This window comes from Anolis sagrei, chromosome X (genome assembly GCF_037176765.1).
Source record: "Anolis sagrei isolate rAnoSag1 chromosome X, rAnoSag1.mat, whole genome shotgun sequence".
Taxonomy (NCBI): Eukaryota; Metazoa; Chordata; class Lepidosauria; order Squamata; family Dactyloidae; genus Anolis; species Anolis sagrei.
Window position 1 is genome coordinate 51,810,344 of NC_090034.1, and position 15,712 is coordinate 51,826,055.

General features: G+C 40.3%; 1 protein-coding gene across 1 annotated transcript; it reads left to right on the plus strand.

Annotated features, from left to right (window-relative positions):
- Positions 1–659: 659 nt before the first annotated feature.
- Positions 660–11,379, plus strand: UBA52 (ubiquitin A-52 residue ribosomal protein fusion product 1). Its single transcript, XM_060785108.2, has 5 exons — positions 660–763; positions 4,893–5,014; positions 6,430–6,516; positions 7,496–7,598; positions 11,198–11,379. Exons 2-5 carry the CDS (start codon positions 4,912–4,914, stop codon positions 11,289–11,291), a joined length of 387 nt encoding a protein of 128 aa, XP_060641091.1. The 5' UTR covers positions 660–763; positions 4,893–4,911; the 3' UTR covers positions 11,292–11,379.
- Positions 11,380–15,712: the final 4,333 nt, after the last annotated feature.

Here is a 15,712-nt window from a genome sequence, read left to right on the forward strand (position 1 = left end):
ACCACACCCCAGAGTCAGACATGACTGGACTTAATGTCAGGGGACTACCTTTACCTTTTACACTCATATTGCAGAAGGTCCCAATGGGGAGGAAGCAGGATAATAATAATAATAATAATAATAATAATAATAATAATAATAATTTAAACATGGTAATAATATAATAGATGGCATCTACACTCATATTGCAAAAGATCCCAATGGGGAGAAAGGCAAGATAATACTATAATAATAATGGTAATAATATAATAGATATCATCTACATCCATATTGCATAAGGTCCCAATGAGGCAATAATAATATGATTATAATTATAATATAATAAAATTATATTAATATAATAATAATAATGGTAATAACATAATAATCGATGGCATCTACACTCATATTGGAGGTTCTAGTGGGGAGAAAGGCAGGATAATAATAATATAACAATAATAATGGTAATAATATAATAATAGATGGCATTTACACTCCTATTGCAGAAGCAGCCTGCCTTGAGTCCCAGTATATGGGAAGAGCCATTTGGGTTGGGAGGCGTGGTCTCCTGGTGACGTCACGTGCGAGGCGGAGCCATCGCCCTGCCCGTCACCACGGCGACGTCTATGACTCCGACCACAAATGGGCGGGGCTTATAAGTTGAGAGCGAGGCGGACAGAAAAAGCAAAAGGGGCGGGGCGAAAGTGCGCTCTGGATTTCCGCTTCCGGCAGGGGTTGCTTCCTCTTTCCGGTCGGCGAGGAGACGCGAGGAGGCGCGTGGAAGGTGGGTCGCTCTCGGAAGGGCATGAGGAGCCCCTCAATACCTTTTAAAAGATATATAACCGATATACAATAAGTATTTATAAAGTTATATAGTATTATAGTATATATGGAATTAGATTTAAATATGTGTATATATATATATATATATATATATATAAATTGTATGTATATAAAGTTATATAGTATATAGTATTAAGATAGTATATATGGAATTAGATTTAAATATGTGTAAATATAATATATATATATAAATGGTATGTATATAAGTATATAAAGTTACATAGTATTATAGTATCTAGATACTATATATGGAATTATATTTAAATATGTGTAAATATATGTATATAAGTATATAAAGTTATATAGTTTTATAGTATCTATATAGTATATATGGAATTAGATTTAAATATGTGTAAATATAAATATATATATTGTATATATAAATTGTATGTATATAAGTATATAAAGTTATATAGTTTTATAGTATCTATATAGTATATATGGAATTATATTTAAATATGTGTAAATATAATATATATATATAAATTGTATGTATATAAGTATATAAAGTTACATAGTATTATAGTATCTAGATAGTATATATGGAATTATATTTAAATATGTGTAAATGTAATATATATATATATATATATTGTATGTATATAAGTATATAAAGTTATATAGTATTATAGTATCTAGATAGTATATATGGAATTATATTTAAATATGTGTAAATATTATATATATATATATATATATATATATATATATGGTATGTATATAAGTATATAAAGTTACATAGTATTATAGTATCTATATAGTATATATGGAATTATATTTAAATATGTGTAAATATAATATATATATGTATATAAGTATATTAAAATATGTATATCTTTACAATTCATGTATATATGTATAATTATATTTAAATATGTGTATATTTAAAATAAATATATAAATATATATATAATGTATTATATTATAATATATGTATTATATTATAATATATAAAATTACATATATAATTATATTAAAATGTGTATAAATACAAATAGATACATAAATACAAAATAATATATATATAATTGAGCCCCTCGCAGCGCAGTGGGTTAAACCCTTGTGCTGGCAGAACTGCTGACCAAAAGGTCGGTGTTTGTAATCCGTGAGATGGAGTAAACTCACGTCTGCCAGCTCCTGCTTCCCATGCGGGTACACAAGAGAATCCTCCCAAAGGATGGTAACACATCCGGACGTCCCCCTGGGCAACATCTTTGTAGACAGCCAATTCTCTCACATAATACAATATAGTTATAGATATAATTTTATTTAAATACTAGCTGTACCCGCCACGTGTTGCTGTGGCCAACCTTCCCTCCCTCTTTCTCTCCTTCTTTCTTTCTCTCCTTCCTTCCCTATTTTCTTTCCTTCTCTCCTTCCTTTTCCCTTCCTTTCCCCCTTTTTCTTTCCCTTCCCCCCTTCTCCCCGTTCTTCCTTCTCTACCTATTCTTGGACTTCAACTCCCAGCAGTCCTCGTGATCTATCTACCTACCTATCTGTCTCTATCTAATCTATTTTTCTGGAGGATTGCTGGGAGTTGCAGTCCAGGAATAGGAAATTGTAAATATGCAGGGATTGGGATGCTCTCAAAGAAATCCAATGAGAAGAAAGCTTGTAGCTTGGAAAAAGTGCATTTGTTGGTTCCCACATCCTCTTAGTTATTGTAACCTTTTCAATTTTATCTGTATTATTCCATTTGCAATTTGTTATTTCCACATTTAACATATTAACTATATAGTTATACCAATTAATCAGTTAGGAATTATTTAGAGAATGTGTTAAGATGTGGAGTAGAAAAATTAAGACTGAGACTGATATTTCAAATGTGACTTCTGTAGTTTGATGTATAAATTGCATGTAGAAGGAGGGGAGGGTGGGAGTGGGAAAAACCAATAAAACATTTTTTTAAAAGGAAAAAGTGCATTTGGATCATCCTCTCCTAAAGGGCCTGGTCTAGGGGATGCTGGGAGCTGTAGACCGGAAGAGAGTGTGGATATGCTATTGTGTATTTTGTTTGCTGGGGGAGTCATTTTTGCGCATGCGCTGTAGTGTCTTTTAGCTTTTTTGGATTTTAAGTTTTTCAGTGTTTGTATGAGTGATGGTCACTCATTGGCCTGATAGGTGTATTGTGCCCAAATTTGGTGTCAATTCGTCCAGTTGTTTTTCAGTTATGTTAATCCCACAAATGAACATCACATTTTTATTTATATAGATGTGTATATATGTAAAATATTATAAATATATATATAATGTTATGTGATTATATATATGTGAAAGTTATATATGTATATAATATAGTTATATGTTTAAAGATGAATATAAAATTATATAAGGTATATTTTAACATACAATATATATCATGTAATTTTTAAAAAAGATGTGCATATATAAAAATAGGATCCCTCGGTGGTGCAGCAGATTAAACTGCTGAGCTGCTGAACTTGCCAACCAAAAGGTCGGCAGTTCATATCTGGGGAGCTGGGGGAGCTCCTACTGTTAGCCCCAGCTTCTGCCAACCTAACAGTTCGTAAACTTGCAAATGTGAGTAAAATAATAGGTACCGCTCTGGCTGAAAGGTAACGACGCTCCATGCAGTCATGCTGGCCACATGACCTTGGAGGCATGTACTGACAACTCCGGCTCTTCGGTTTAGAAATGGAGAAGAGCACAACCCCCAGAGTCAGACACGACTGGACTGAATGTCAGAGGAGACTTTACCTATATTTAAAACTACCAAAACCTGACCACACTTCGCTGAGGCTCAGTCTGATATGAAATGAATGAGATAATAAATAAAAGTATTGCCACGAACATAGATTCACCAAGAAAACACTGAGAAAATGCAAATCATGACCTTGAAAACTTTTATGGACAACGCCGGCTCTTTGGCTTAGAAATTGACATGAGCACCCACCCCCAGATTGGGACCTTTTCCATAAATATAAAATATTATAAAATTATATAGTAAAATAACATTTCTTATACTGCTGAGGTGAAATTCTCTGTGATTGGGTGGTATTTCTTATATGGTTGAGGTATAAGGAAAGCTGTGCTGTGATTGGTTGTTATTTCTTATACTGCTGTGATAAAATGAAAGGTGCTTAGAAATAGGTTATTTATTTTACTGCAGAGGTAAAAGGAAAGCTGCGCAGCGATTGGTTGCTAGAGTTCAGTTTTCATTACTTATACTACTGAGGTAAAATGAAAGCGGTTGCTTTGGGCATCACAGATTTCACTGTGTCTATTCCCGGACTGCTAGTTTTACGCTAAATACTCGCATGTATTCAAATGCTGTCAAAATTTCATTTTCCTGTAAAAAAAATGCATGTATTGGAAAGCAGCGTTGTGTCAAAATGCCAAGTCAATTGACTGACTACTTTTCAAGTTTTGCGAGCACAAACATATGCAAGTCGAGATTATCTTCCCGAAGAGACTTGGGGTGGCTTACATGGGGAACCAACCCGATATAAACAAAGGTTACAAATAACACAATTAAAAACATTTAACAGTAAAATATATTAAAACAGTAAAACCAATGAAATGTAAAACATCATAAAACATAAACCAGACATCGAACAACCAGTAGGCAAAAAAAGTGGGCATGTGCAGATTTGAGACTATTGTACATTATATATATAATACATATTCTGTAATTATATTTAAAGGTGTGTATATCTAAAATATAATAAAACTTATATATTACCCTTTGGGGAGATAAAGCCAGGTATAAATAAATATAACAATAATATAACACTATGTAATAAGATTTGAAACATTTTCTTTTTCTTGTTTGAAAGTGTTATTTCCTGTTGTGCAGTCCTTAATTTGCAAGTAGTTGTTCTATTCCAGAAACGTTGTACCACAAATTATGTTGAATGGGTTGAGACTCAATGAGATATTCATTGAAAAACTGTTGCAAAATGTGCTCCCGCAAAGACAAAGTTTGTGCAGTTTAATCAACTTTGTCCATGTTTTTATGATCAAACCAATGAGGAAATGACATTAATAACCCAGGGACAAAACTTGGGTTGCATATTGTAATGATTTCTTCTCTCTTTTTTTCCCTCCAGGTTAGACTAGGCAGCCATCATGCAGATCTTTGTGAAGACCCTGACGGGCAAAACCATCACCTTGGAGGTGGAGCCCAGTGACACCATTGAAAACGTCAAGGCCAAAATCCAGGATAAAGAAGGTGAGCGGGAAGCAGTCTCCCAAAACAGCTCCTTCCATTTACTCTCTGGCACATTCCTTTGTCTTCTTCGGATCTATCAAAGCCTCCTCCAGTACATTGCAAGCAAATTGATCCTTGTCTTGTTCTTGCTGCCATGCTTTGACAGCCATATAGCGATAGATGATAGACAGACAGACAGACATGGGTGTCAACAATTGGCAACGAAGAAAGGAAAGTCATCAATGCACTTGCAATGTACTGGAGGAGCCTTCAATGGATCCCAAGGAGACAAAGGCATGTTTCTGAGAGTAAATAAAGTAAACCAGACCAGGAAATGGGGTGAATAAATAAAGTAAACAAGACAGCAACACATCCAGTGGAGGGGAAGGGCTTTTTGCTGTCAATAAACTTGTCAGACTACTTGTACAGGATGTGATTGAGCTCCAACAGGGTTTCCTGTCCTGAGTTTATAAAGAGTTGGAAAGGACTCCCCAAAGGGCATCTAGTCCAACCCCCTTCATTCAGGAAGGGGCCAATCCAACCTCTTTAGATTCCTCCTCATCAGGTTTTGCAGGGGGTGGCAACTACATACTAATAATCATCAGGTTTTGAAGGGTACTGTGCAATAACAATATTTACAAACATCCCGCTTACAAACGACTCACAGTTAAGAACAGGGCTGAAAGAACAGGAAGTGAGAGCAAGCTACTCCTTGGAAGGTAAATCCACTCCTGGAAGAGTTATCATGGGGAAAAGGGGTCTCCGCAAAAGTTTTATCCCCAGTCCTTGTTTCCACAACAAGCCACATTTCCCAAAATCCAGTTTTCACAGGGAGAGGAAGTGAGGTGAAATCTTCTGAACAGGGCCACAGACAGCAAAGGAAACACCACAGGGATGTTCACCTTTCCCTATGCAAGCCAAAGCTTTTATATCTACCTATCTCGCTGAAGTTACACTTTAAACATGTCTCTGTTCCGACTTACAAACAAATTTAACTTAACAAATTTCTTGTTCATAACTTGAGGACTGTCTGTATTCAGATATACAGATAGATGATAGATGGATATATATATGTGTGTGTGTGTGTATATATATATATATATACACACACATACACACAGAGATGGTGGAGGAAACACACAAATCTGAAAGCCTTTATTGTGAGCCGCCAGTCTGTGTCTATTTTTAAGAAGGGAAAAGCAGGATACATAAAGATAATAATAACGGAAATATGGCAGACATCGTCCAGTCAGTTTTATTCCATGATATCCTAAATAACAACTCGAGGGACTGTTGTGTGTGTGTGTGGGGGCGGGTATATATATACTTTGTCTGTCCACAAAGTATGTAGGCTGTCTGCCATTAAAGGCCCATAACACTATGTAACAAAATTTGATGATGATAATAATAATAATAATTGTTCCTCCTTTTCCTAGGTATCCCTCCCGACCAGCAGCGTCTGATCTTTGCAGGGAAGCAGCTGGAGGACGGGCGCACTCTCTCGGACTACAACATCCAGAAAGGTAATCTTTACAGCGGGGACCCCCAAAGGGCATCCAGTCTAACCCCTTTCAGGCAGGAAGACAGAGTCAAAGCCCAGTTCAAAAACATCAAGAGAAAGAGACTCCTCTTGAATCCCAGGCAGTCTATACATCACTAGAGTTGGAAGGAGTCCCCAAAGGGCATCTAGTCTAACTCCCTTCTGCCAAGGAAAATTGCACAATCCAAATCCTCCAAACAGATCGCTATCCAGCCTCCGTTTAAATACCTCCAGAAAGGTTTAATTTCCACCATTCGTTGATCGAGTTGTAGCAGCTGCCACTTAAGAAAATCTGTTCACATCAATGTTTGTGATGAACCCCGTGGAGCGGCTCTAGAGGAAATCTACCCAAGACTGTAGGGCATCAAAAGGGGAAAATTCCCAAACTTCACTTTTATAAGTAAAGGTTTAGATGAAACTTATACAAGTGGAGGTTGAACCAACCCTTTAGAAGAGTTTCACACAATATATATAATACTTCAGCCTCTGCTTTGCTAGTAAAACTGAATGATGTCGCGAAAGGAGGGATGTCTCAAAAGGGTGTGTAGTCAACTTGGAAAGTTTGTAAAGTTCTTGATATATGCCCCCATGGTGAAGATGTGACGTTTGATCTCTTGACCCTCATTTGGGAGACTTCTCAAACTGCTACTAACCCATTTTTTCTCCTTTCCTTTTTTCCCTTTCTTCCTTACCTTTCTTTCCCTTCCTTGTTTGCTTTTTTCCTTCCTTCCTTTCTCTTCCTTTCTCTTCCTTTCCTTTCCTTTCCTTCCTTCCCTGTCTTCCTTCTTTCCTTTCCTTCATTTCCTTCCTTCCTTTCCCTTACTTTCTCTTCTTTCCTTCCTTCTTTCCTTTATTTCTTTCCTTCCCTTCATTTTGTTCCCTCCCTCCCTTTCCCTCTTCCTTTCCTTCCTCCCCTCCTTTCCTCACCTTTCCCTTCCTTTCTTTCTCCTTGACATAAATAGAGTCCACCCTCCACTTAGTTCTGCGTCTCCGTGGCGGGATCATCGAGCCTTCCCTCCGCCAGCTGGCCCAGAAGTACAACTGCGACAAGATGATTTGCCGCAAGTATGTGGTGATGTTTATGGTGGGCTTGTTGGGGGCTAATTTCCAAAAGTAGGAAAACACATTTGAAAATCATTCAGCAGCATCAGCAGCAGTTTGGCCGAAGCTTCGAGTGCCAGCAGTAGAGCCATTGAGCTTCAGCAATTTACAGGAGCAGAGTCAAACTTTCAAAAAGTTATCAAAAACTTTATTCACAAGATAGGGGAGTCAACACAAGGTTTAGCTATATTAACTCCCAGCAGACACCTTGCCTCTCTCCATGATCACAGGAGAACAGAATGGGCTCTGAACAAGGGGGCCTGTCCCTGAGAAGTATCAGTCTAACAGGAAAGGCAATAGGAGGAGGGAACGGGGAAAGACAGATTGGCCAGTAGGAGGAGGGCTTTTCCCTGCCTATCGAAGTCCTTGAGGGGGACTAAATACTTGTGCAGGATGTGGTTGAGCTCCAACAGGGTTTGCTGTTCAGACAGATTGTTGCAATTGCGTCCTTGAGATTGTCGCATTGGAAGGGGACCCCAAAAGCCATCTAGTTCAACCCTTGTCATGCAGAAAGACGCAGATACAGTGCAGAGGCCTAATCAACCTTTGTTTAGACTTCCTCCTGCTCTTCAGATTTCGAAGGGAGTGGCAACTAAATAATAATAATAATAATAATAATAATCAGGTTTTGAAGAGGATGGTGAAATAATAATAATAATATAATGATCATTATTGTTAGGTTTTGAAGGGGATAGCGACTTGGTAATAGTGATAATCAGGTTTTGAAGGAGTCGTGACTTCATAATTATGATATTAATATTATTAATCTATTTACTTGAATCTAATTTTCATCTCTTTTTTGGCAATATTACTTAGCTAAAATTAGGATAGGCATTAGGTTCAATGGACCATTAGACTCAAGTAAATACAGTATTATTATTATTTGTATCCCTCTTTCTCTCCAAAAAAGAAACACTTAAGTGGCCTACTTTTCAGCCAAGCCTGTCTCAAAATCATGAGTCAAGAACAAGATTACTAAGAATCAGGTTTTGAAGAGGATGGTGACATAATATAAAAATAATAATAGTTAGGTTTTTAAAGAGGGTGGCAACTTACTAATAGTGACAATCAGGTTTTGAAAGGGATTGCGACATCATAATAATAATAATAATAATAATAATAATTATTATTATTATTATTATTTGGTTGTGTCAGGAGCAACTTGAGAAACTGCAAGTCGTTTCTGGTGTGAGAGAATTGGCCGTCTGCAAGGACACTGCCCAGGAGACACCCAGATGTTTTGATGTTTTACCATCCTTGTGGGAGGCTTCTCTCATGTCCCCACATGGGGAGCTGGAGCTGACAGAGGGAGCTCAACCTGCTGGACAAATTATACTGTTTAGCCGGTATTGCACCACCTGACATCCATGGGGACGTAGCAGCCAGTAATAAAAGGGCCAAGGCAGTGACATCTCCAGCCCATCCTCTGGAGCTGACAGAGTGAGCTCTTCCGCGCTCTCCCTGGATTCAAACCTCCGACCTGTCGGTCTTCAGTCCTGCCGGCACAAGGGTTTAACCCATTGCGCCACCAGTAGCTCCTAATAATGGGTGGCGCAATGGGTTAAACCCCTGTCCCAGCAGGACTGAAGACCGACAGGTCGCAGGCTCGAATCCGGGAAGAGGCGGATGAGCTCCCTCTATCAGCTCCAGCTCCTCATGTGGGGACATGAGAGAAGCCTCCCACAAGGATGATAAAAACATCAATTCATCCAGGCGTCTACTGGGCTACGTCCTTGCAGACGGCCAATTCTCTCACACCAGAAGTGACTTGCAGTTTCTCAAGTCGCTCCTGACACGACAAAAAAAAAAAAAAAGCTCCTAATAATAATAATAATAATAGGAATAATGTAATAATGGTAATAAGTATCATCATCATTATATTATTCCCTAAACGCTTGGGAAGTGTTCGACTCCAGCATATGTCTCTCGTTTGCTGTGTTTTTGTGTCAGTAAAAATAATAAGGTTTTAAAGAGGGTGCCAACTTAGTAATAGTCAAAATCAGGTTTCTAAGGGGATGGCGACATAATAATAATAATCAGAAAATAATAATAAAATCGGAAACTGAAATCCAGTCACTGACCAATACAGAATCTTCAGCACTGACATCAGTATGGAGTTTGGCTTAGACAAATACACCAGAATGGCGTTAAAGAAAGGGAAAATTACTCAGATAAGGGCATAGAGATACCAAATCGACAAACCAAAAAGTGAAATCGGCCTGAAGCCTATAAATACCTGGGCATACTACAACTGGACAATATCAAGCATGGACATGTGAAAAATGTGGTCAGCAAAGAATATGTCCAAATGGTCAGATGAATTTTTAAAAGCAAATTGAATGGCAGTCAAGAACCAACATTGATGGAAGTCAATAGTAGAAAACTGCTTAAAGTTGAAAAGACAAAAGAGTGAATACCGTAAAAATACAAAGCAGAGCAGAAGAGAAAACTGGCAAAAGAAGACTCTCCACGGACAGTTCCTGGAAAAAATTGATAGCAAAATTGACAAGGAAAAAACATAGATGTGGCTCACAAATGGAACTCTGAAAAAGGAGACGGAGGGCCTGATTCTGGCAGCACAATAACAAGACATTAGAACTGATGCCATCCAAGCCAGAACTGAAAAGTCGATGACAGATTCCAAGTGTAGACTCTGCAAGGAAGCAAGCAAAACGATGGATCCCATCCTCAGCTGCTGCAAGAAGATTGCACAGACTGCAAGCAGAGGCATAACACCGTTGCTCAGATGATCCATTGGAACTTGTGCCACAAATACCATCTGCCTGTGACAAAGAACTGGTGGGATTACAAGCTGGAAAAAGTTACAGAAAATGAAAACGTTAAACTGCTCTGGGACTTCTGAATTCAGGAGTTTTTGAGCACAATACTCCTGACCTCACGATCGTGAAAAAAAAGATAGTGTGGATCATTGATGTTACAATCCCAGGTCACAGCAGAATTGATGAGAAGCAACTGGAAAAGCTGACACAATACAGAGATTTAAAGATAGAACTGCAAAGACTCTGGCACAAACCAGTCAAGGGGGTCCCAGTGGTGATTGGCACACTGGGTGTTGTGCCTAAAGACCTTGGCCTGCACTTGAAAACAATAGGCACTGACAAATTTACCATCTGTCAGCTGCAAAAGGCCACCCTACTTGGGTCTGCACGCATTATTCGCCGATACATCACACAGTCCTAGACACTTGGGAAGTGTACAACATGTAAACAAATTAAAAAGCCAGCATAGAGATCTTGTTTGCTGTGTACTCATCTTGTTGTGTATCAAATAATAATAATGGTTAGGTTTTTAAAGGGGGTGGTGATAATAATAATATAATATATCATGATGAAAATAATACTATAATCATTTGATTTTAAGGGCTGTGGTGACTTAGTAATAATCAGGTTTGAATGGGGTAGTGTCAAAATAATAACAATAATTGTATTGCCTGCCTCTCTTTGTGTCTGGTGCTATATAGCTCCCACCATCCCCAACCAATAACTGCTCAGTCAGCATTGTGGAGTCCATGCAACATAATAATAATACTTTCCCTCCCGCAGGTGCTATGCCCGCCTGCATCCCCGGGCTGTCAACTGCCGCAAGAAGAAGTGTGGCCACACCAACAACCTGCGCCCCAAGAAGAAGGTCAAGTAAAGGCTTTGGGCCTCTTGATCTGCCAGGAAGCAGCCTTTCCCTCTCCCCTCCTTTACCTGTTCCAATAAAGCTCAACCGCTGCACCTGATCCCTGTGTGTTTCCTCATTGCCTGCCCTGCAGCTGGAGTCTGAACCAAGCAGCAGCCTTTCCTGTCTGAAAACATGTCCATTCAGGTCTCTTCACGCTCAAGTTTTCAACCATTTTCTGAATGCTTTCATACACGTTTGTCCTTTCTTCTTTAGTGGCTAGATTGTTTTACATAGGCAAAATCCCCCTATTATTGTTGTTATTATTATTATTATTATTATTAGGTTTCCTCCATTTCTCTCCAGCAACCAGGGATGCAAATCTATTTCCGCCATGGTCGACTTACCTGGTTTTCTCTGGGTTGACTCTGTTTCCTTTGGTCTCTGGCCTGATATCCAAGTTAGTGGGAATAAAAGGGCTCGTGATGGCCATAAAACAGGTATTTTTATAGCTCTGCAAGACCTTGATGCAGGAGCATAAAAAGTGGCTGCTCAACAGGGAGGCAAATTCGAATCCTACCAAATGGATTAGCGTATTTCTTTGGCATGAAGGCCTGCATAAAAGGCCCAAGAGCATGATTGGAGGAGCCAGAAATTGTATAACGGCATTGAGTGCTTGCCGTATATGTCTACTGTAATCTGCCACGAGTCCCCTCAGGGAGATAGGAAGGAATATAAATAAAGTATATTATTTATTTAAATTTATCTAAAGCATTTATATTCCGCCCTTCTCATGCTGAAGCGGATTCAGGACAGAGCACAACGTATAAATGGCAAATATTCAATGCCGGGACATAAATAGACTATACATAAACATTGAAATCATTAAAATCATTTATCTCAACATTAAAATCCACCTTTCTGTTACCTATCTACATACCTTTCTATCTACCTGTTCCTTTACCCAGCCATGCCCCTATGGGCTGGCCAATGGAACTGACAAAGACAGACTGTACATAAACAGAAGTAAAGGCTTTCCATCTTGGGCATCTGGAGGCTGTGCTCAACTCCAGCCACGGGGGGTTCTGTTGCTCCATCTTCTGATTGAATTGCTGGCATGTCCGCATGGGTGCCTTTTCTTGCCTCCTAAAGTGGTACCTATTTATCTACTCACATTGCTGTTTTTGAACTGCTAGGTGAGCAGAACCTGGTCTGACGGTGGGAGCTCACCCCAACCCGGGCTTGAACTGTCAACCTTTTGATTGGCAAGATTTTCTGCAGCTGGTGGTTTAACCTGCTGTGCTGAACCCAGCCCCAAGGTAGATAGAAAGGTAGAGAGGAAAGGGCAAGGGGACTCTGTCAGCTAGCCCAGAGGGGCCTTGCTCTGCTTCATGGCTGGGAAGGAGGCCTCCACCACCCTTCAACTCTGTCCTCTTCCTCCTTCCCTTTCTTTCTCAGTGGCTTAGATCCAGAGATCAAAGGTCATCTTGTTTAACATTTACACAAATGACCAGCCACTGCCAGAAGGGACAGAGAGTTTCATCTATGCTGATGATCGTGCCATTACTGCTCAAGCAGGGAACTTTGAGATGGTTGAACAGAAGCTCTCCGAAGCTCTAGGTCAGTGGTTCTCAACCTGGGGTCCCCAGATGTTTTTGGCCTTCAACTCCCAGAAATCCTAACAGCTGGTATACTGGCTGGGATTTCTGGGAGTTGTAGGCCAAAAACATCTGGGGACCCCAGGTTGAGAACCATTGCTCTAGGTGCTCTTACTGCCTATTACAGGGAAAACCAGCTGATCCCTAATCCATCTAAAACACAGACGTGCTTTTCATCTTAAGAACAGAAAAGCATCCCGAGCTCTTGAGGATTACCTGGGAAGGAATCCCACTGGACACCCAAATACCTGGGAGTTACTCTGAACCGTGCTCTGGCCTACAAGAAGCACTGCCTGAATATCAAGCAAAACGTGGGCGCTAGAAATAATATCATACAAAAGATGACTGGCACAACCTGGGGATCACAACCAGATACAGTGAAAACATCTGCCCTTGCCCTATTCCACTCTGCTGCTGAGTAAGCATGCCCAATGTGGAACACATCTCACCATGCTAAAACAGTGGACATGGCTCTTAATAAGACATGTCACATTATCACGGGTGTCTGCGCCCTACACCACTGGAGAAATTACACTGTTTAGCCGGTATTGCACCACCTGACATTCGCCGGGAAGTAGCAACCAATAGTGAAAGGACCAAGGCAGTGACATCCCCAGCTCATCCCTTGTTTGGGTATCAGACAGCACGCCAACAACTTAAATCAAGAAATAGTTTTCTAAGATCTACAGAGACACTCGCTGGAACACCCCAGCAAGCGAGAGTCCAAAAGTGGCAGGCTCAAACCCAGAACCTCAATCAATGGCTGATACCAAATGAGAGACTCCCCCCTGGGCACACAGAAAACTGGGCGACTTGGAAGGCGCTGAACAGACTGTGCTCTGGCACCACGAGATGCAGAGCCAACCTCAAGAAATGGGGCTACAAAGTGGAATCCACAACATGCGAGTGTGGAGAAGAGCAAACCACAGACAACCTGCTGCAATGCACCCTGAGCCCTGCCACATGCACAATGGAGGACCTCCTTGCGGCAACACCAGAGGCACTCCAAGTGGCCAGATACTGGTCAAAGGACATTTAATGGAATACCAAATCTGCAAATTTTGTGTTTTGTTTGTTTGTTTGTCTGTTTTTTAAATGCAATACAACTGTTTTGGTTCGCTCCTGACATGATAAATAAATAAATAAATCTTGCCAGGATCTCAATGGCGGGAGGCACGCCACCAGGAAGGAGGAGGCTCTGCCAAGTCCAAGTTGCCTGGAGACTGATTCACATCCTTCACACAGGGAGATGGGGGGGGGGGGGGGAGCTCATTCCTTCCCAGGAAATGATCGCAATGCATCCCTAAATGGAGATCCCAAAGGCTGCTCGGAACCAGAAATTATAGATAGGTACACAGGTAGATAGAAAGGTATATAGAAAGATGGACAGGTAGGTAGGAAAACGGAATGATGAGACAGGTAGGTAGATATACAAGTAGAAAAATATACAGGTAGATAGGTAAATAGAAAGGTAGGCAGGCAGGTAGATCAGTAATGGAAAGGTAGATAGGCCAGACCATCCAGGACCATGGAACCTATGGACATATGGAATCACCCAACACAAAGGACACTTCCCAACCGTGAGGAACCGGGATGTGTCACTACCTTCCCCACTGTGCCATTTCCCAATCTCCGAAAAGGTGTTTCAACTCCCATCATCAAGTAAATATTACAGGACTATGAGACAATGGAACTGGCTTTTTGGGGCCAGGCAGAAGATGTTATTTCAAGACTAAAGGCTATTGTCGCCTGGGCTGAAGCTTGAGGGCTGTAGCTATCGCTTTGGCCCCTTATCAATATAGGCGTGGAAAGGGCCATTCATAACCCATCATCATGGCATTTTGTTCATTGTTTCCCTGTTGCCCACTTCATTCCACCTCATTGGCTGAGCGGCCAAAGCAAGGCTCAGGCTTTCATTGGATCTCCTGCTGGCTTGCTGACGTCACAGCTCAGGAGGGTGGGCATGGGAATTTTTGAATCTGACAGCCCTATAAATATTGTTTTTCTCTGCCCAGCCAGCATGTTGGCTCCTTGGGCAGATCACTGCGGTCATCATCTGTTCCAGCTGGAATGAAATAAAACCTCAGTGGCTTTTGCTTCAACCTGGTGAGACTTTGTTTGGGAAAATTAAGGGGAAAATATTTCTTGGTGCTTGCTGTCTCGCCAGGTGTCCCGGATCCTCTTTTTGGGTCTGGTCGGTCTCTGCCTAGGCAGGGCCTCCCAAATTCGTGTTCAGCATCAGTTCCTGAGCACAGATATTCCTCATGACCGGTTTCAACTTATACAAAGTGTTCTTCAGGTGGAGAAATATGGTTTTACAAAATAAAACCATATTTCCCCCCCCCCCCCCCCCCCGTATGTAGGTTTGTTTATCATCCCGTCTCTCCATGAATTCTCCCTACAGTTAGTTTTACCCTCTTATCGCACCCGGAGTTTTTTAATCATTTTATGTACATGCGGCCCGCTCTCTGTTATTATGTTTTGGTTTTATGTTTTATGTGTATTGTTTATATCCTTTGATTTTTCCCCTTTATTATTATGTTGTTTATTTTATTGTAATTTTGTATTTTTTTGTATTGTAATTTGTTGTTCGGGCTTGGCCCCATGTAAGCTGCTCCAAGTCCCCATTGGGGGAGATGGTGGCGGGCAGAGGTGGCCCTAGGTAATTTTCAACGGTAAGCAAACAGTATTTTGGCACCCCCCCCCCCCAACCAATCACTGTTATATATATTTTCTGTTCGTCGTGGGAGTTCTGTGTGCCATATTTGGTTCAATTCCATCATTGGTGGAGTTCAG

Excerpts from the sequence above, each read along its gene's own strand:
- UBA52 (XM_060785108.2), top strand. The coding sequence starts at position 4,912 with ATGCAGATCTTTGTGAAGACCCTGACGGGCAAAACCATCACCTTGGAG. Across the intron at positions 5,015-6,429 it reads CAAAATCCAGGATAAAGAAG|GTATCCCTCCCGACCAGCAG; the intron begins GTGAGCGGGAAG and ends TCCTTTTCCTAG. Across the intron at positions 7,599-11,197 it reads GACAAGATGATTTGCCGCAA|GTGCTATGCCCGCCTGCATC; the intron begins GTATGTGGTGAT and ends TCCCTCCCGCAG.